This window comes from Beauveria bassiana, assembly GCF_000280675.1.
Source record: "Beauveria bassiana ARSEF 2860 unplaced genomic scaffold BBA_S00019, whole genome shotgun sequence".
In the NCBI taxonomy this organism is placed as follows: Eukaryota; Fungi; Ascomycota; class Sordariomycetes; order Hypocreales; family Cordycipitaceae; genus Beauveria; species Beauveria bassiana.
Genome location: NW_007930854.1, coordinates 574,124 through 592,619, shown reverse-complemented (window position 1 = coordinate 592,619; position 18,496 = coordinate 574,124). Strand labels below are relative to the sequence as shown.

General features: G+C 50.8%; 7 protein-coding genes across 7 annotated transcripts; 4 read left to right on the top strand and 3 right to left on the bottom strand.

Annotated features, from left to right (window-relative positions):
- Positions 1-579: 579 nt before the first annotated feature.
- BBA_06618 (uncharacterized protein) lies at positions 580-1,241 on the top strand (the record flags this gene model as incomplete). The annotated part of the gene is made up of 2 exons (XM_008601715.1): positions 580-1,046; positions 1,118-1,241. 2 exons carry the CDS (start codon positions 580-582, stop codon positions 1,239-1,241), a joined length of 591 nt encoding a protein of 196 aa, XP_008599937.1.
- An 81-nt stretch (positions 1,242-1,322) lies between these two features.
- BBA_06617 (conidial pigment biosynthesis scytalone dehydratase Arp1) lies at positions 1,323-1,976 on the bottom strand (the record flags this gene model as incomplete). The annotated part of the gene is made up of 3 exons (XM_008601714.1): positions 1,323-1,730; positions 1,812-1,849; positions 1,916-1,976. 3 exons carry the CDS (start codon positions 1,974-1,976, stop codon positions 1,323-1,325), a joined length of 507 nt encoding a protein of 168 aa, XP_008599936.1.
- A 1,338-nt stretch (positions 1,977-3,314) lies between these two features.
- BBA_06616 (short chain dehydrogenase) lies at positions 3,315-4,239 on the top strand (the record flags this gene model as incomplete). The annotated part of the gene is made up of 3 exons (XM_008601713.1): positions 3,315-3,919; positions 3,992-4,152; positions 4,202-4,239. The coding sequence occupies 3 exons, from the start codon at positions 3,315-3,317 to the stop codon at positions 4,237-4,239; spliced, it is 804 nt and encodes a 267-aa protein (XP_008599935.1).
- An 802-nt stretch (positions 4,240-5,041) lies between these two features.
- Positions 5,042-5,825, top strand: BBA_06615 (uncharacterized protein; the record flags this gene model as incomplete). The annotated part of the gene is made up of 2 exons (XM_008601712.1): positions 5,042-5,182; positions 5,235-5,825. The coding sequence occupies 2 exons, from the start codon at positions 5,042-5,044 to the stop codon at positions 5,823-5,825; spliced, it is 732 nt and encodes a 243-aa protein (XP_008599934.1).
- A 148-nt stretch (positions 5,826-5,973) lies between these two features.
- On the bottom strand, positions 5,974-6,756 carry BBA_06614 (Ser/Thr protein phosphatase superfamily; the record flags this gene model as incomplete). Its single annotated transcript, XM_008601711.1, has 1 exon — positions 5,974-6,756. The coding sequence occupies one exon, from the start codon at positions 6,754-6,756 to the stop codon at positions 5,974-5,976; it is 783 nt and encodes a 260-aa protein (XP_008599933.1).
- A 738-nt stretch (positions 6,757-7,494) lies between these two features.
- BBA_06613 (polyketide synthase) lies at positions 7,495-14,289 on the bottom strand (the record flags this gene model as incomplete). The annotated part of the gene is made up of 7 exons (XM_008601710.1): positions 7,495-9,132; positions 9,187-9,948; positions 10,006-12,260; positions 12,333-12,526; positions 12,583-13,583; positions 13,644-13,917; positions 13,976-14,289. The coding sequence occupies 7 exons, from the start codon at positions 14,287-14,289 to the stop codon at positions 7,495-7,497; spliced, it is 6,438 nt and encodes a 2,145-aa protein (XP_008599932.1).
- Positions 14,290-15,775: 1,486 nt separating this feature from the next.
- BBA_06612 (uncharacterized protein) lies at positions 15,776-17,355 on the top strand (the record flags this gene model as incomplete). Its single annotated transcript, XM_008601709.1, has 2 exons — positions 15,776-16,398; positions 16,449-17,355. The coding sequence occupies 2 exons, from the start codon at positions 15,776-15,778 to the stop codon at positions 17,353-17,355; spliced, it is 1,530 nt and encodes a 509-aa protein (XP_008599931.1).
- Between the last annotated feature and the right edge of the window lie 1,141 nt (positions 17,356-18,496).

Below are 18,496 nucleotides of genomic sequence, written 5' to 3'. Positions count from 1 at the left end.
AAGGCGCCAAGTTAATCGCAGTATACTCTTCGGGTGGCAGAGACATTTTTCGCGGTGCTGCGGTGGGAGGGCTTGGGGGCTGAATGGCTTCAGCCTCGCAGCACGTACCAATTAGCCAGCCCTTTATAAATATCACCACGGCGCTCAATAACCCGACGCCTCTCTGCAGCTTATCCAGTAGCAGGACCTTGTTGCCTTTTTTTTTATATCCAATGAGATTGCCAGTAACTTGTAAGGCGCGAGGCGTAAGGGTGAGCAAGTGGGTGACGAGGCCGCCTAATCGCAACAAGGGACTCGAGCTGAACAACGGCACCTGGCCACTCGACGCCTTCGTCCTGTTGCTGATCTCGGGCGGCTTAAATTCTTGTTTCTACTTGCACTTGCATCGGATAAGTCCCGAGCGTGGGCCTGCATGATACTCGGTACATGTACCAGTGCAGCCTCAAGCATGCCTCGCCAGATACGCAACCTTATAAAAGCAAGCTCAAGGTAGCCATATCGAATACCTGCTATCCAATATACTCAACAAGTTCACCCTTTTTTTTTCTGTGGCAGCAATACAGAACCCACTTTTGGAAAATGCGTCCTTCATCTTTCCTGTCCTTCTCGTTCCTGTTATCCGGCCACTTCATCGCGACTGAAGCTGCAAACCCCATCTTTGGTTCCTTTGTAACGCCCGCCTGTGAAGCATGCCTCGATGCCGCGTTTGACAGCTGCCCTGGAGATTACAAGTCGCGCGGATACGCCGAATGCATGTGCGCCGGCGAAGGCGGCCGCAAGGCCGCTGCCTGTGCTGCGCAGCGGTGTGATCACAGCATCAACGAGGAGACGAATGTGGTCATTGCACTGGCCACATATTGCGTCGGTATTCTGAAGGAAACATGTCCTGGATTCAAGAAATTTCTCCCCCAGTCGGTGTATGATCGAGATTGCTCATCCAGCACTACCGCGACCGGTACTGCTCAGACTGCAGCCACCACCACCGCTACCACCACCACTACCAACGCGGGTGGTTTGCCTACTAGCAGTAGTAGTGCTCCAACTACGTAAGTTGTAGCGCGTCAATTCCAAACGACGCAGAAAATTATACAGTAACTGACGCGAGAACATGAGCCAGTGTCGAGTCCAAGAGCGCCACTCCGTCGCAGACCAAGTCTGCTTCTTTCGCGACGGCGGCCGCTGTTCCTGCATGGGGTATTTTCGCAGGGCTACTGGGTCAAGCTGTACAAATGGCGTTATAACTAGTTGGAGATGGGAAGAGCTTTGCGCACTTGGAATCAGTACCTTGTATTGCCATATACTACTTATAAAAAAAGAAGCCATCAGTCTTTAAAGGACCCTTTGAATACCTTTTCAAAATCATGCTCATTCCACCTAACCAACGGAGCTAAACCAGAAAACTTCCACACTCCGTCCACTCTAGTGTAGTAGTGCTTGTTGGTAGCGTGACTATGGCCCTGTAGTTTAACCGTCTTTAAATCCGGCTCCGTGTAAACCTGGTGGGCGGCCCTCAACTGATGATGTCCAACAATTTCCGTTTCGGAGATTCGCTCCCAGCGGGACGCGCCGAGCAAATGCTGCGTCTTGACGCAAGGATCACCAAGAAAGTCACCGTCGGACACCATGGCTATAAAGTCGTCTGCCGGCATGGTTTCCCATACACCCTTGCCAATTTTCGAGTAGTCGACGTAGAGGGTTGGAGCGATGATGCTACGCAAACGAGACCAGTCCTAAACAAAGTACAAGTAAGCAGCTGGCAAAAATAAAAATAAAAAAAATGGCGTGTATATTTGGGAAAAGGTTGTGTGTACTTTTGCGTCGTAACTGTCGCCCCATTGGAAGAGTAATGCTGTTACATCAAGGTATTCTAAACAGTGAGCCAAGATCCAACTTCAGGTTCCTAAGTGCTGCTCACCCTGGAAGGAAATTGCACTGGATGAGCCCCCGGCTCTATTATCAGCGGAAGAGGAAGTCATTTTGTCACAGGCAGCAAGTTGCCTCAATTGTCTTGTCGAGGTGCAGCTGACAGAGCGTAGCCTTTATAAATGGCCAACTTCCACACTTCTCATGTGTCAATAAATCAACAGTCGGTTCGATAAAGCAATGGCAATCTTGGAGCGAAATTTGGTTGATCGGCACTTATCGTACCGCTTGACATTGATCATCTCATCAACAAGCAAGGCTCCGCTCGGCCTCGCTTATGCGTGAAACCCTCATTGTCCGAGTGTAAAACTTCCTGCACCATATTCTCTAAATAAAGAAATAATGGTTTGTTTCCCGCCGCAGCTCTTACCGTCTTCAACCCCCCGTCGCAGCCATCGCGTCTCGCGTCTCGCTATGTCGGCCACGGCGGTGCCCCAGGGCCGGCGGCGACGGAGGCCGAACCCCCCACCATCTACGGCGCTATCTGCGGCACTAATCTATCCGTCTACCAGATCACTCTCCTGTCTCCGGAGTATATGCCACACCATCATGTTGCGCCGAGTCTTCGACGTTGAAATAACTCCACCCACACCCACCGTGGCCGTAATGCGTGGAGCGGCTCGTAGCCACAACCACGTTCCCGCCCGATGACAGATCCACATTGATTCTACCGAGATGGCCCTTGATCCTCTTCCAATCTCTGTTTCAGAGCGGTATGGCGCCTTTTTCCATGTGCGCTTAGGTCCCTCGCCCCAGGTGCCCAGAGCGCGGGCAGCACGGACAGATCATGACTCGATCCCGCTCGGCACGTCGATGGGAACAAACGTCCCGTACAATGACGTGCTGCTAGCCTAAAGCTGTTCCGATGGCCATTCTAGCCTGTGTCAAGACGTTTCAATGTTTCACATATCCGGAAGCTCTAATCAGATTCTTAGACAGCTCATTATTTGCTCAGCTCATCATCGGTGGAACTCATCGTCAGCTCTGCGCATCAGCTGCTCAGCTCATCATCTGCCTTCAATCCCCCCGAAGGGTTATTGATTGCTTCGTCTTGCCTACTAATGAGAATGAGATTACCAGGTGTGAGACACTTTGCGTTTCCTGGCATGTTTCGTTGGCAGTCTTTTGCTTGGGTACTTTCCCCTTTGCCAAAGCGGCATTCGGTAAACAGAGAATAGACCTAGTCTGTCTGTGCAAAAGACTACTGCACACACTCTTCTGGCTCTCTTCAAGGATTAATAGAAGTCTCTTGATTGAACGGAGATATATAAAAAGCCAACAACTCCCCCGCCTCAATGGAACTCACAGCATAGAAAACAACAACATTATTGCAAGAGATTTTTAAAAACATTACAATCACATTCATATCATCAACTCATCAGTCGAATTCAATGGCTTCTACAAAGAACCAGGTCTACGGTCTCGAGGGCAAAGTGGCTCTTATTACGGGAGCCGGTCGAGGCATTGGACGCGGCATCGCTGTCGAGCTAGGACAACGCGGCGCGTCAGTCGTCGTCAACTACAGCAGAGCCGACAAGGCCGCCGCCGAGGTGGTTGCAGAAATTGAAAAGGCCGGAAGTCGCGCCATCGCGATCAAGGCTGACGTTTCCAAGGCGTCTGAAGTCGCCCGGCTGTTCAAGGAAGCGCTCGAGCATTTCGGCCGCCTTGACATTGTCGTCTCCAACTCGGGCACCGAGGTCTTCAAACCAGAGGACCAGGTCACGGAAGAAGACTATGACCGCATCTTTGGCCTCAACACGCGAGCACAGTTCTTTGTCGCCCAAAACGCCTACAAGTCACTTCAGAACGGAGGCCGAATCATCCTCACGTCTTCCGTCGCGGCAACCATGTCGGGAATCGGCAACCACGCGCTCTACGCCGGTAGCAAGGCTGCGGTGGAAGGCTTCACCCGCAGCTTTGCCGTCGATGCCGGTCACAAACAAATCACTGTCAACGCGATTGCTCCGGGAGGTGTCAAGACTGACATGTATGATGAGTAAGTTTATTCTCAAAGTTCACACATTCTCAAAGTGGCATCAATGCTAGGACTTGACTAATGCAGTTGTAGAAATGCCTGGCGTTATTCACCGGGAGCAACTCCCTCTTCGTCCATTGAAGAGATTGACAAGGGTTTGGCCAGCTACTGTCCTCTGGGAAGAGTTGCTGTGCCCCAGGATATCGCACGAATTGTTGCCTTTCTGGCACACGGCGATAGTGAATGGATCAATGGTTCGTGGCTTCTAAAATGCACCTGTTCAAGTTACTAACAATGTCGTAGGTCAAGTCCTTCTTCTCACCGGCGGTTCTTTCACGTAATTGGATAGTAAAAGTACTTACTGAAGAAGCTGAAGAGCTTGAGAGCACTGGTGGCTTCCAAGTTAGCTTTAGAAGATGACAGCCGTAGACTAGAATCGAGTATTGCAATTCTTGAATCTTCGTCCAAATATTCCGTGACTCTAGATGCTATTTCTTGGTGCGCGCTGCAAGCTCAAAGTATCTTGAAAGCATGACCTAGTATAAGCCAGTATAATCTAGGTGAAGCTTTTCATATAAAAATGGTATTGTTTTCATTTAAGCGTCTTGGTCATACTCTTGTGCCTATGCTTTCGTGCCACGGTGATGGCTGTATCTCCGTTCTTTGGTGGTGTGCCCACAGCACTCAATTAATAAACAGGTAACTATTCGAGGCTAAGAGAGCTGCGGCCAAACCCACCTCGGGCATGCTACCCTATTCCTGACGCAGATCTGTTCGGCGCTGGTGGCACAGTAGCATTCCTGAATACTATTTCGTCATTGTATTGCAATCCTGAATTTAAACCAGATTTACCAGCTGAGTGTCAGTCTCGTCATGGGCAAATAGCGTTAGTTTGCTGTTGAGGAGCGTAGAGGCACCTCACTAAAAACAGGGCAGCCTTGCGCTAAAGCAGACGCTTAATAAAGAATTCGATACCTACCACTTGAGTGTCTTCTTGATCAAGAAACAAACGCGCGCAAAACACCAAACAAAGCGCTTTGTCAAGTTCACGCGATATCCATTTACCAAGTACTGATTCGCCGAGTGCGGACTTGATCTACACAGATCATCCTGTACCTCACCAATATTTCCTCCCTTTCAGTCATGGATGACATCGCGGGCAAGACGTCACCGGATGGCAAACCTGTTGTGAGGATATGCCAGATATTGAACTCGGCTGGTGTACCAAATGTTCTTTGGGGCAATTATTTGCTGAGGATCTATGGTGTGCCAACCATCATTGACGTTCGTCTAACCCTCTCCTTTGAAACCTCACGCAGCGCTGACCCAATTACAGGATGTGGCCTTTGTTGTGCCTGATGATCAAATAACGGCAGCTTCATCTGCCCTCGTTCAGGCTAATTTTACTCTTTGCAATAACCTGAACTGCGATCGCTCATATCGTTTTCAGGCTCGACGCCCTTTGGTGCACTTTCACATGAGTGATGTGTTTGTGCTATCGTTGTACCAAAAATCCGACGTCCTCTGGGAGCTCACAGCTCTCGATTCTCCTACATCGGAAAACGCCGGCAGCATCCTAAGTGCGTCGGACCCTTTGCTGCCCTCAGCCGCTCCAGGCAGGGGCCAAGGGCGATTGTCGTCAGAATATTCCGCTGTACGGGTTCCAGCCGTTGCAAAATATTGTGAGAGCTTGCTTCTCCTCATGTGCCGCGATTACGATACTACCTACGAGACTTACTGGATGGCCTTGTTGACTTATATACTCGAGTATGTTGATGAGACCGGTTTTTTCTGCGTTGAAGATTTGGGATATGAGTTTAGAGAGTTTTATTGCGCCGCGAAAGAAGCCGATACTTCTTGCATGTGGCGGCTTTTGGAGGAGCTCCGCTCCAACTTGTCTTTGAGCGGTCGTCTGCCGAATAGCTAGAATTTGTGAATTTGAGTGGATGATGATGATAATGATATCAAGGGCGGATTTTGGTCAATTTCGGAGTCATTCATGGAGTCGAGCGTCTTTAATTTACTGTTTTAAACATGTCATAGCTATGTCAGGAAAAGCCCTCGCAATAGCTTGCCTAAATCTTGATAATCTTTGAAACATCAAAACCAGCAGCCTGTGAAGAGTAGTAACCTCTCTGATTTGACATGACGCGTTTCCCATTCTCGTCTTGGAAGTCGCAGTTGAAATGGGTGTGACCAAACGCCCAAACCTTCACAACAGGCGCTTTCCAGCACAGCTCAGTAGACAGGTCCGTCATGAAACCAGATGAGATGGCGCTGCTTCGGTGTTGGGGATCGGTAACATCTTCATTGGTCAGTGGGCAGTAATGAGTGAAGACTAGCACCTCACGATGGGGTTCCGAGCGTGCTATGCACTCGACCTCGGCATTAAGCCAGTCGACATCAGAACGGTGCGCTTCCCGGTGCGACTGAACCGTCCAATCATCAACAAGATAGAAATCATTCAATCCCATACTGACACGGTCTTCAACTCCAGATGCCACATGCGAGAACAGTGTGCAACCCAGAACAGTGACTGTAGGGGACAGGTCGTAACGCGTTTGATCGAGGAGAACAAGTCGGTCGGGCTCGGTAAGCCCCATCCGAAACGTCTCGACTCTCGCCCTGGCTGCAGGCCAGCTACTGTAATATGGTTCGTGGTTTCCTAGAACCAGAAAGACAAGACGGAAAACGTCGAGTTGACGGCGGAGAAAACAGAAGAAGCCGTCGTCCTTGACGTAGCCAATGTCGCCGAGCAAGGCCAAGTACGGCGCGTTTGGTTCGACTTGAAAGATGTCGTATCCATTAGGGGATTCGAGGTGAAGATCAGATACGATTTGCACTTTGATCTCAGTCATCAGGGCAGTAATGCGAGGAGTGAATTCTTTCGTTGCGACCTCCAGTTTGGGTGAAAAAAAGAGGGGTGATATCACCAAACGCTGAGGGGTAGGCCGTGACACTGAGATGACAATAAAAGTAAGTACTAGGATATAATTATATAAGCCGAATTACGTATTTTGGATTTCTTCATTAATAGAAAAATCATCAGTAGGGCTATAATTACCTAGAGTCTACGTATAAAAAATCACATACATGTTCAGTAGGGACAGGTGGTTGCAGACTTTTGGCCACTGTAAGGGGATAATGATGATGTACCTATAGTGGGTGTATTCGGCAGGTTGTGGGCTACGGTACCTGTACCTAGGTGGCACAACCCACTGTAGTGGTCCAGCCACAGGCCAACACCCACCTAACATCCACCCACTAAACCACTGTACCTGGGCCTGGCTTCAGGTGCTAAGCATATGCACAATCAACCGCCAGTTATTACACAAGATAGGTCGTTATTATACTGACTGGACGAAAGCTTTTCTAACATAAGGCGTTGGTTTTTATTTTTATCATAAAGACAAACATATTTTCTAGACTATACTTTCATCCTACGCTTGACGCTATCGCTTCACCAACTTGCCTTATTTCGTGATGCCACTTGCTTCACACGTGCTAAAAAATGCGACTGAATGTGACAATTTCTTTCTACATGACCACTACTATATCATTCTATAAAACCATCAAATCACCAAAACCTAGGCGCATTACAGATCCAATATTTCCTTTCGAACATAGCCGCGCATTTCCTCCATGTGCGGACCCTCGTCCATCATGGTAAAATGATTCACATTGCTCAGCACATGGATATTCATGCGACCACGCCCAATCAGCGCCGCCCAGCCGGCGGCCGAAAAGTCGGTCCGGTCGTGTAGAAGCCAGAGCATCTCGCGCGGGTCATTCGGCGCCGTCTCCATCTGCGGCGCGCTCGGGTCCTTCAAGATGCCATCGCGCGCGTAAATCACCACCGTAGGCGGCGCGTTGGGCAGCGGTACAGGCGCGTACCCGTCCAGCATGGTGACCGTTGCGTCAAAGTGGTGGCGCAGCCACTTTGGCACGTTGTTGCTGCCCGTCATCTTGCCAAACACGCCGGCGCTCTCGAAAAAGTCAAACATCTTGGACGGCGGGTTCTCGAGACCGATGGGGTTTGGCGCGTCGATGAGCAGCAGCTTCTCGACGACCTCGCCTGCTGCCATGAGCGCCCGAGTCGCCTCAAAGGCAAAGATGCCTCCGGCCGACCACCCGCCCAGATAGTAGGGGCCGTGTGGCTGGAGTCGTCGGATTTCGGCAACAAACTTGGCAACAACCTGAGCCGTCGTCACCCCTAGCCGGGTCATGTCTTCTGGCGTGGCCCGCCACGGGCAATTCAGTCCGTAGACTTTGACACTGGGTTCCAGTTTGGCGAGCAAGGCGTACGAAGCAGCTGATCCAGATCCATCGGGGAGCAAGAACATGACACGGCTAGCCACGGGAGTTTTCGCGCGCTGGAGCACGATGGAGGTTGCGTGCGGCGCATTGGAGACAATTTGGTCCACCACCTTTGGCTGGCTAACAAAGGATGTTGCGGGTGTGAGTACGCCAAGACTGCTCGTACCATTGAGCTCAGTCACGTTGCGGCCCAATACTTTGCCCAGCGTACCCTCGAGGTCTTTCAGTGTTGTGCTCTCCAGCAAAAGGCTGCTGGACACTTCGGCGCCAAGAGCCTCTGTGAGAGAGTCTGCAATGGTGAGGCTGAGAAGTGAATCCACGCCAAGATCAGCCAGACAGGCCGTAGACTCGAGCTCCTCGACCGCTATGCCCGTCTCGTCGGCAATTGCTTGGCGGATCATGGCCGTAACAGCTCCAGTGTCGTTGGGAGGAGGAACGTCGTTGGGAGCAACGTCACTGTGGTCAAAGCTAGAGTCTGACGAAATATCGTCGACAAGCCTCGGTGTGTCACTGTGACTGCGTCCCTCTGTATGAAAGAAGAATTGCAAGTCCTTCACTGTGGGATGTTCCACAAAAAGCGTCGATGGCAAGTCCAACCCCATTTCGTCGTTGATGCGTGAGGAGATTGTCAGTGAAAGCAACGAGTCGAGCCCAAGATCGGCGAGTTGGACGTCAGGCTGTAACTCCGAGAGGGTGATTCCCACCTCTTCCGCGATGATTTTCAAGACGCGACGGAAGTCGACGTCTTCTGACGAGCGTGTGGCACTTGGGCGCCGAATGTCGCTTTGGGCTGGTGCTGGAGTAGCGGCCGGCCACGGCTTCTCATTCGATGTCTCTCTCTTGATGCCGGGCACCGGTGCCGCTTCTTTGGAACTGGGTAAGAGCCTGCCGAGAACCTTGCGGGGAACTCCTTGAAACTGCGAAATGTTAGTACATGTTCCTTTAGCGATTGGGTTACTTGGCAGACTCACCGCGACCTTGTCAAACTTGGCAACGATGCGTTCCCCGTCCAGAACATAGGTGTCACCGATATAGAGCTTGCTCTCTACAAGCTGCATCTTGGTGTATGTAGTATAGACCTTTTCCTCACACAGAGTCTCGGCGAACCGGAGGCGATCCCAGCCGTGATTGATGAAGACTTGCTTGTCAGATTGCGTGTATTCATTCCCGTTCATGATGAATCCGGCCAAGTGGCCCAGGCTGTCGATCCAACGCGGATTCATGACGAATCCCTGATGATCCACACGGAAGGACACTTTTGCTGTTGCTTCGAGCTCATCACTGTCAAGGATGACCTCCTGCATACCCTGATACTCGGAGCTATAGTCCACGATGGAGGTGAAAAGCTTGTAGACCATGGAGCGTTTCAGCTTGTGGATATTACCATCGGCGACGCCCCGTTCGAGAGAAGCAATCCGACCGCGAATCAGGTAAGCCATGGGTTTCCACTCGGTAAGCCAGTCGGCCTTGTCAATGATCAAGCGGACATTGGCTTTAGCATGGTGCGCCGTCGTGTTGCCACCATCGTCGACGCTGTAAATTGAGATGGAGATGAGCTGCGAAGCCCAATCAGCGGTGGCTGAGACGCGGAATAGGCGGGACTTGTCCGATGCAAGGGCAATTAGAGGGTGATCGACCTTGACGTCGCAAACTTCAAAGCCCGTAAAGTGGGATGATTCACTTCCTTCAACAAGGGCTCTTCCTACTGTCAGTGCGATGTCACCATATAAACTCTGCATCACGTTAGCCTCGTTTAACATGGTACCAACGCGTCAACATGAGCAACTTACCGATGGGCACAACGCCGCCCCATTCACTTTATGCCCGTTCAGAACGGGTAACAGCCTGTTGTCGAACAAATCGGACTCGGCCAGCAGGCTAGACTGCGCGGCAGTATGACTTTCTTCCAGTACACGCTGAACCGCAGGCGAAAGATATCGGACTGCATTGGTACTTGCTGTGCCTTGCGAAGCCTGAGGCTTCACGGAGCAGCACTCCCCCTTGGTCAGGAGCCAGTCATTCTTGTAAGTGATCCAGTAATTCTTCAGATCCCAGCTGTACTGCGGCAGCTGGATGACTTGATGGGACTCGCCAGAGCTCCGATGAAAGTTGTTCCAGTCAATTTCCAGGCCCTTGACATACATGGACTCGAGGGCAGAAACCATGGTGGTCCATGGCGAGGTAGCGTTCCGGACTGATGCCAAGATAGTTGATTGGGAGCCCAATGTTCCCTTGATCATTCCAGAGCAGGCAGGATGCGAGCCCATCTCGAGCCAGACGGTGTTCTCATCGACGAGGGAGACAAATTTGGCGGCTTCCAGTGCCCCTTGAAAGTTGACTACACCACGGCATGCCCGGGCAAGATAGTCTCCGTCAAAGGGTTGCCCATCATTGATGACATGGCCGAGCAGCGGAGACAGGATGGGCATTTTGGGTGTAGAATAATGAACATTCTGTGCAGCCTTTTCAAAGTCGGCAAGGATCGGATCAACCTGCGATGTATGGAAAGAAAAGGGAATATCAAGTGGTACCGTTGGGTAGCCCAGTCCTTGGACCTTGGTCGCGAGCTCGTCAATGTTCTGCTTCTTGCCACCGACGACAACTCCACTCGGCTGATTGATGCACGTAATCTCACACGATGACTCATGGAGAAGCGGCAGGATGCTGTCGACGGCTGCCTTGATGGCCATCATACCGTGAGTTCCGGGGCTGCAGTGTCTCGCCAGCAACGTCGCTCTTGTGCCCACTAATAGGATGGCATCGCTAGCACTGATGACCCCAGCGGCAAAGAGTGCTGCGTACTCGCCCAAGCTGTGGCCTATCACCATGCTCGGCTGAATATTCCATGCATTCCAGAGCCGGCTCAGCGCCATCTGAAGGCATACCAGGGCCAAGTGGCTCGTGCATGTGTCCACGCCCTCGAGGCTCGCGATTGAACCATCTATGAGTGAGAGAAATGGCGGGAAGCCATGCTGCTGCGCGATATTATCGAATTGAGCAATGTCCTCGCGAAAACTCGAAACGGTTTCATAGAGCTCTCGGCCTAGGCTCGTGTACAGGTTTCCCTGGCCTGTGAAAACAAAGACCACTTTTGGTGTTTTGGAAGCGCCTAGCCTTGGGGTTTGAGTAAGAGACTGAGATTGGGACTGAGCCTGCGACTTGAGCTTCTCCAGAACAGCGGCAATGGAATCACCCGAGCAAGCTACCCTATAGCGATGATGGATTCGTCTGGCTGTTGTCGTATAAGAAAGTGCCGGAAGAGAACAGGAGGGATTCTCCTCCAGGAACGATACCAAGCGCTCCAAGTTGACAACGAGAGACTTTGCGGATTTCGCCGAAACCGTGACCAAGTATGTGCCACGCTCGCCTTGCCCTGTGGAGTGTACAGTTTCTGGAGGACTTGGAGCATCTTCCAAAAGGATTGCAGTGTTGCCGCCAGCTGCGCTAAAATTGTTCAAAAACATCCTTCTCGTTCCGCCGGCGGAACTTTCTCGCCTCCAGGGCGTAGGCTCAAAGGCAATGCGGACATTGCGCTGGGCGAGGTCCGTGGGGTAGTTTCTGTTGATACGGGTCTTGATGCCACAGTGCGGCGGAATCTCATTGTTCTTCATCATGAGCAACGCCTTGATCAGAGACACCACGCCAGATGCCGATTCAGAATGCCCGACGTTGGCTTTTGCTGAGCCCAAATATAGAGGCTGGTTGGCGCTGCGCCGTTGGTCGGGGAGAAACACGGAGAGCACAGAGCGCATTTCCGTGGCGTCACCGGCTTGCGTACCAGTGCCATGCATCTCCACATAGCTGATTTCGTTGGGGTCAACACCTTGATATCTCAGGACGCGGTTAAAGACTGCCGCTTGATCGCCTTCATGCGGCCGCGTAATCGAGTCTGTTTGTCCGCAGTGGTTGGTGTTGGATCCAGCGATGACTCCAAAGATTGGGTCGTTGTCCTCTAGGGCGTCTTCCAGGCGCTTGAGAATCACTGCGCCGACTCCTTCGGCCCGGCAATATCCAGAAGCCTCGTCATCAAAGGTATTACAGTTGCCTTGTCAGAAGAGTCAGCTTAAGATGGTAACTTGAAAGGTTGCAACAGTCTTGAATATGAGCAAGGCCTTACCAGTTTTGGCCAGAAAATGACCGCGGTCCAGACCAGTAAAGATGTCTGGGTTCGTGAGCACATTTGTCCCACCTGCAATCGCGGTATCACATTCGCCTCTCAGCAAATATCCACAAGCCGACTGGATGGCAGCAAAGCTAGAGGAGCAAGCCGTGTCAATGCTGAGACTGGGCCCGGAAAATCGAAAATAGTAACTAAAATCGCATTAATAAGGAATTGTGCGTCTGCTCGTACGGGTTTGTGGGCATACCTAATCCGCCCAGGCAAGAAAGCTCTGACACCGCCCGGAATAAAGTAGGTGTCGACGTCCTGGCTACTATTGACCTCTCTCCAGTCATCACTTGTGATGCCAAAAAAGACGCCGACGCGGTCTTGTTGCGTCGAAGGAGTTCTGTTGGGCACCATGCCAGCCATCTCCATTGCCTCGTATGTAGCGGTGATTGCTAGCCTTTGTGCTGGATCGGTACTGTTTGCCTCGCGGGGCGACATATTGAAGAATTGCGAGTCAAATAAGCCAGGCTGATTGATGAAGCAGCCATGTTGGACCTTGTTCGTATTTCTCTTCTTCCCCGTCGGATCATGGTATGTCTCCCAGTTGAATCGATCCTCTGGTATGTTGCGATGAACGTCGCGACCAGACCGAAGAAGATTCCAAAACTCGTCATTGGATGCGGCCTCGGGAAACCGACCAGAGTAGCCTATCACAGCGATCTTGGTTTCGTCAAATCGTCCTGTAGACCTAGTCGGTTGCTGCGCAGGCTGTCCTGCCATGTTCTGCACGGCTACCTCAATACCTGCCTCATGAGCCAAGTATGAGGACAAGAGTGAGATGCTATTGTGGTAGAATGGGTAGACAGTGCATTTACCCCGTTTCTGTTTGCTCAGAGTCGTAGAGAGGGTGATGAGAATTTCTTCCCATTCAACCTTCTCTCGTAATACACTGGTGCTAGCCATTCTCAACAAACTTTTAAAGTCGGTTGCTTGAACCACTCCTCCCGTAGAGCCTGAAAATATGGGGATTCGAGGTTTGTACTCTTGGAATTCAGCCTCCGGGAAGCCCGTCAGCACAGATTCAACATCAGCTTCACTGAATATGTGGGAACCATGAAACGGCGACTGGATGGGCAGTCGATGTAGTGGGAGGTTGTTTCGCGCAAGGAAATCGTTCAAGATATCGGGTGGTCCGCTGACAGTAGCGTTGAATGGTGTTGTGGCGCTTATATATAGATTGGACAGCTTGCTATGGTAGGGCTTCCAGAAAGTTAGCGTTGTTATTCGTGTTGCTTATAACAAAGGAGATGAGAAACAAACATTTTCGTTCGTAAATTTTTCAATCAGTTCCTTGACTGGCTTATCGCGTGAAACCACGGCAGACCAAGGCTTATTTCCAGCGGTGGTGATTAAGCCTCTTTGTAGGAATGAGCGAAGCGCTGTTCGGAAAGCAGCAATGGTAGCCTCTACTCCAGCAACCACAACTTCATGTATGGACTGAGAGACGCAAACGGCAGAAGCAGCAAAGGAACCAGTGCAGATCCCAAGTAGATAGCTGTTCTCGGGTGATGGAAACGGCTTCCCGGTAGTAAAGCTGGAAAAATTCGTATCATGACTACGTCTCGACATAGTGAAAGGCTCGTAAGACTTACTGGATAAACTTGGCCACCTGGCAGACAGTCATGAGACAGAACTGCAGGACTGGTGTTCCCTCCAGTTTGTTTGCAAACCCAGCCACCATATCGATGAGAGTTGTGAAGCGGGGGAACATGTTTTGTATGGCTGATGGCTGACGACCCAGCTCCTGTCGAAGGCTAAAGGCGACGCGCTCAAAGAAGGAATTCATGGCTTCATTTCCTCTGATGTGCAGCAAGCGTCGAAGCTCTTCCTCGAAGCTAGCTGTGAGATCTCCAAAGACCAACAGCTCAGCTGTCTTGCCCGTCTCGTGGAGACCGGTAGAGATCATTGTGAATTGGTTGCTGCTTGTGCTATTTTTGTTTGAAAGTTATGACTTGTTATCAAAAAGTATGAAGCTCGTTGAGAAAAGTAGATTGGCGTATGTAATGGTAAAAGGTGTGGCCGAAGACAGGCAGATAATGCCATTCTTATATACTTGACCTGAATGAGACGGTCAGTCTCAACGTACCGATTCCCACGTGAAGCTGAGCAATCTATAAATGTCATCTAGTCGTTATAGCCCGCCAAGAAACCGTGCGCTCTTTCCGCCCAAAACCAACCGGGAAGACCTGATAATCAGGCGCCGGGAGGTTATGACTCTGCTTGACTTGACTCGTTAGCGCAGATCTCGGCTCCGTATCAACCCCAGAAACGCCTGACTTAGCATTCAATAGCTCCTATGTTGTTATGGTCCAATTATTTCTAATTCAGGCCGTCTCCACCATCTATCGACAACAAATGTCCGAGTTATTTGTCAGAGATTCTGAACAGACTTGCACAATAACTCAAATCTTCTGCATCAGAGCAGTCATGATTATATCTTTAGAACGGTATACATGGCAATTGATTACACGGGAGAAAGCATAAGTGGCATTCTCAGCACTACATGGTTGATATGGCTGTACTGATATCTGTATATAAACATCTGCAAATCAGAAAAGGAACGAGGAGCGATCATTATAGAAACTCCCCTGCAATAATTTATACTAGTCGAACAGTAGCTATGTCTCGGGAGACTATGCAAGGCCGGAACGGAACCTTCTAAACGGCGCTCAATACAATCTGTAACATCCTCAGCTCTCATGGAGTTTCCCATCAAACAATTGTGTAGAAACCTGTAACGCTAAACGAAATACACATACCCACTCTCTCATAACCTTTTCTACTCTATGTCACTGAGAGAATATTGACAAAGTTTCGCGGAGCATGCGCTCAGTAGCAATCCCCAGGGGTTTGGCTCCGAGCGGCATGCGAAACCAGTCTCGAGCTTGATCCAACGCGAGTCATCATTCAATAGTGTCATAGCTCCTGCATTAAGTGTGTTGCTACCGAGATAGCTCCCGCGATAGCTACCGCAATACAGGGGCTGAAGAAGGGCCGGTCTTTTTACCCGAGATTCCTGAGCCCGAGGCAGCTACCGAGGCAATGCCGCTCGTCCATCATGCGTGCAGTCCATTACTAATTGCCTAGGGGGTCTCTAAAAGCAGCCGCGACGCTGATAAAAGTTGCGAGTCCATACATAACATCCAAAAGTCCTTTTTGCCATATCCCATCTTTCCGCTGAGAGTACTTTGATTGTCAGATTTTCCTCCTGTTGATCAGCACGAAAGCGGTCGATCTCGCCGTGACGCATCTATGAGCTGTTTGTTCGTCTTCTCACAACCCTCATCATCAACATGGCTCCGTTGATCGGTGATGCAACTGGTATTTCCTCGCAAAATCTGGCCAACTCGGTATTGTCCTCAGCCTCAGCCTCCACCCAAGCTAGTTCGTTCATGTGTTTCCCCGTCGACTCAGTTGTCAGCCATGTCCTGACGAATATTGCGGCCACGCCATCTATTACTCCCGCTACCATTGTCAATCCGCTCGACTCCCGAGCCACCAACATATTGGATGCCCTGGAGCGCTCTATGAGGCTGCAGATAACAATCTCGCCAGCGATAGAAACGACAAGTACGGAAGTAGCCATAGCAAGTACAGTCACGAGAGCGACTTCTACCATCATAGCCACGGCTACGGCTGAGCCCGCTGCTGCAGCGACTGCAAGTACTGGGACAGAAAGCCCTGGAGATCAAGCTGGTGAGGTGGGCGCGGCCAAGTCCGCCCAGAGCCAGAGCACAGACCGTGACCCTGCAAAAGGGCCATTTCCGGGGGGCATTCCGACGCCCGACGAGGATGTATTCATCACGGTGATATTCCTCGTCCTCTTTGGTCTGGGTGCTTTTACGCACATCTCCATCTTCCGAGCTAATGCCAAACGTGGCCACAAATTTCTTCTATCAGACCTCATGTTTGACTTTTGCATGGTCCGGGTCATGACCTGCATCTTCCGGATCGTCTGGGCGTTTTCCAGTCCACGTGGTGTCGTTTTGGCGGCAATAATATTCCAGAATGGCGGGTAAGTACTCTTTTCGTTGCATCTTGAAGCACTTTACTAACGCGTCTCAGCGCCGCCGTCATCTTTGCTGTCAACTTATTTCTCGCACAGCGCCTCGTGCGCTCCATGCACCCTGCTTTTGGCTGGCGACCGGCTTTCAGCTACTTCTCTCTGTTCTTGATCTTTTCCGTCCCGGCCGCCATCATCATGAACATTATTGCCACGGCCTTTAGCTTCTTCAGTGTCGGAAAGCCTACCCGGTTAGAGGCTTCTGAGGGAGTGCTAAGAGTCGGCGCGTCCTGGAACATGATGTTGGTTGTCATGCCCCTCTTGTGGGTGTTCCTCGCGAGCGCGACGGCGAATGCATCACCCGAGTCGTTTGGCATTGGTAACATGGCCCGCAAAGGAAGCCTGCTCGTTTTCAGTGCAACTACACTGGCGGTTGGGGCGGCTGCGAAGCTGGCAGCAATAGCCAATCCTACCGCCGTCGAGGCCATGTCTCCGTTGTTTACCAAAGGTGCATTCTACACAACGGGCTTCATGCTGGAGATCTTGACAGTCGCTGCGTACGCCTTCTTTCGCATTGACTTGACTTTCCACATTCCAAACGGGGCCAGTGGACCAGGAGCCTACTCCATGCATCCCAATGATGGAAATACCAAGTCTCGATCATGGACAACAGATGAGGTCACGAGGGAGATTGGCAAGATTGGTGTCCGCTACGAGATTTTGAGCTCCCGTAGGGGTGGTGGGAACAAAAAGGGGCCAGTACTTGCTCTACTGCATCTCGACTCTACTGAAAATGACGGGTCGGTCGACGCGGAACCGGAATACGAGGATCAGAGGCGACTGAGAAACGCTAGGGTGAGCCGAAGGCAAAGTTTCATGGAGGCGGTCATGCCAAAACGGCCTTCACGGGCAACAACGTCAACAATGTACATCACAGAGAAGCCGCCGGCCAGTCTGTATAATGAATAGGCTCACAAGCAGGCCTGTTCGGCTGTTTGTTTGTCCGCCGGGCGGGCGCAGCGGCATGAGTCAAGCCTGTTATCTCGGAGCCGGGAGCCCGCAGGACGGGTCGGTGACGTTCCACCAGATGGTCTGCAACTGCTAATGCGACAATTGTGACGTTGGGGTGTAATAATAGAAACTGTTAGCATAGAATACGTTAAATAGAATTTTTGTACTTAGTACATTCTCGCGAAATCTGACACTGTGAATGTAACTCGGCGGTTGAGCCTACTCCCTGTTGATAGCATCATCAAGGGCCAAATTAGAGAGGGCGGAGCCGGAGGGTGCCTTATCCTTATAGCTGATAGTTCTATCGTCCCGCCCGAGCAATCTGACGCTATTGCGGCAGCTCCCGGCTGCCTAGGGCCATAAAGACCCGTCTTTCATCGGTAAATTAGTTGAAACGTCTGACGAAGCACGTCGTTACTATAAAGACACCCCTCTACCCCCCGCCAAGTGACAGGCCCGATCCGATCCTCGGGGCGGATACTATTAGTCGATGAGATTGTCTCAAGCCAAATGCGGCTAGAGGGCTAACACGGACCCTGTTTTGCACCCCAGCATCTCGTGTCAGAGTAATTTCACCTCGACATGGATGGCTGAATAGAGTTCGCCGAACTCGCCTGGGACTAGATAGATCAACAGGGGGATTAGCTGCAAAAACGTGATCTTTCCGTGTTTCCATGCGCACATCTCTCGGAGCCGTCGTACGGTAGCTCTTACTGAAGAGGCAAGATAGGTTTTTTTACGAACGACCATTGGCATAGGCGGCTCAGACCGTAGCCAGGTGCAAGCCTACGGCTCGTCTAATCAGGATACCAAGAGTATCATTACTTTTTTTTCTCTTCTTTCTTTTTGTCATTTTCATTTTTGCGTTACCTATCAGTCTTGGCAGATGATTCACATACCGCTCACCTGTAATAGATAATACCTAGACTTTTTCAAAAAAGAAAAAAATAGGTTTAAATTCTCTTTATCGTTGGACAATTTAGATGATTTTTCAGGAATATTAAATACCTTGATTTTTAATTAGAAAAAACGCTGGGGCTACGAATGATAAGTTGGTGGCCTAAACCCTGATGAAGGCTTAGTCATTCGTCCTTCCGCA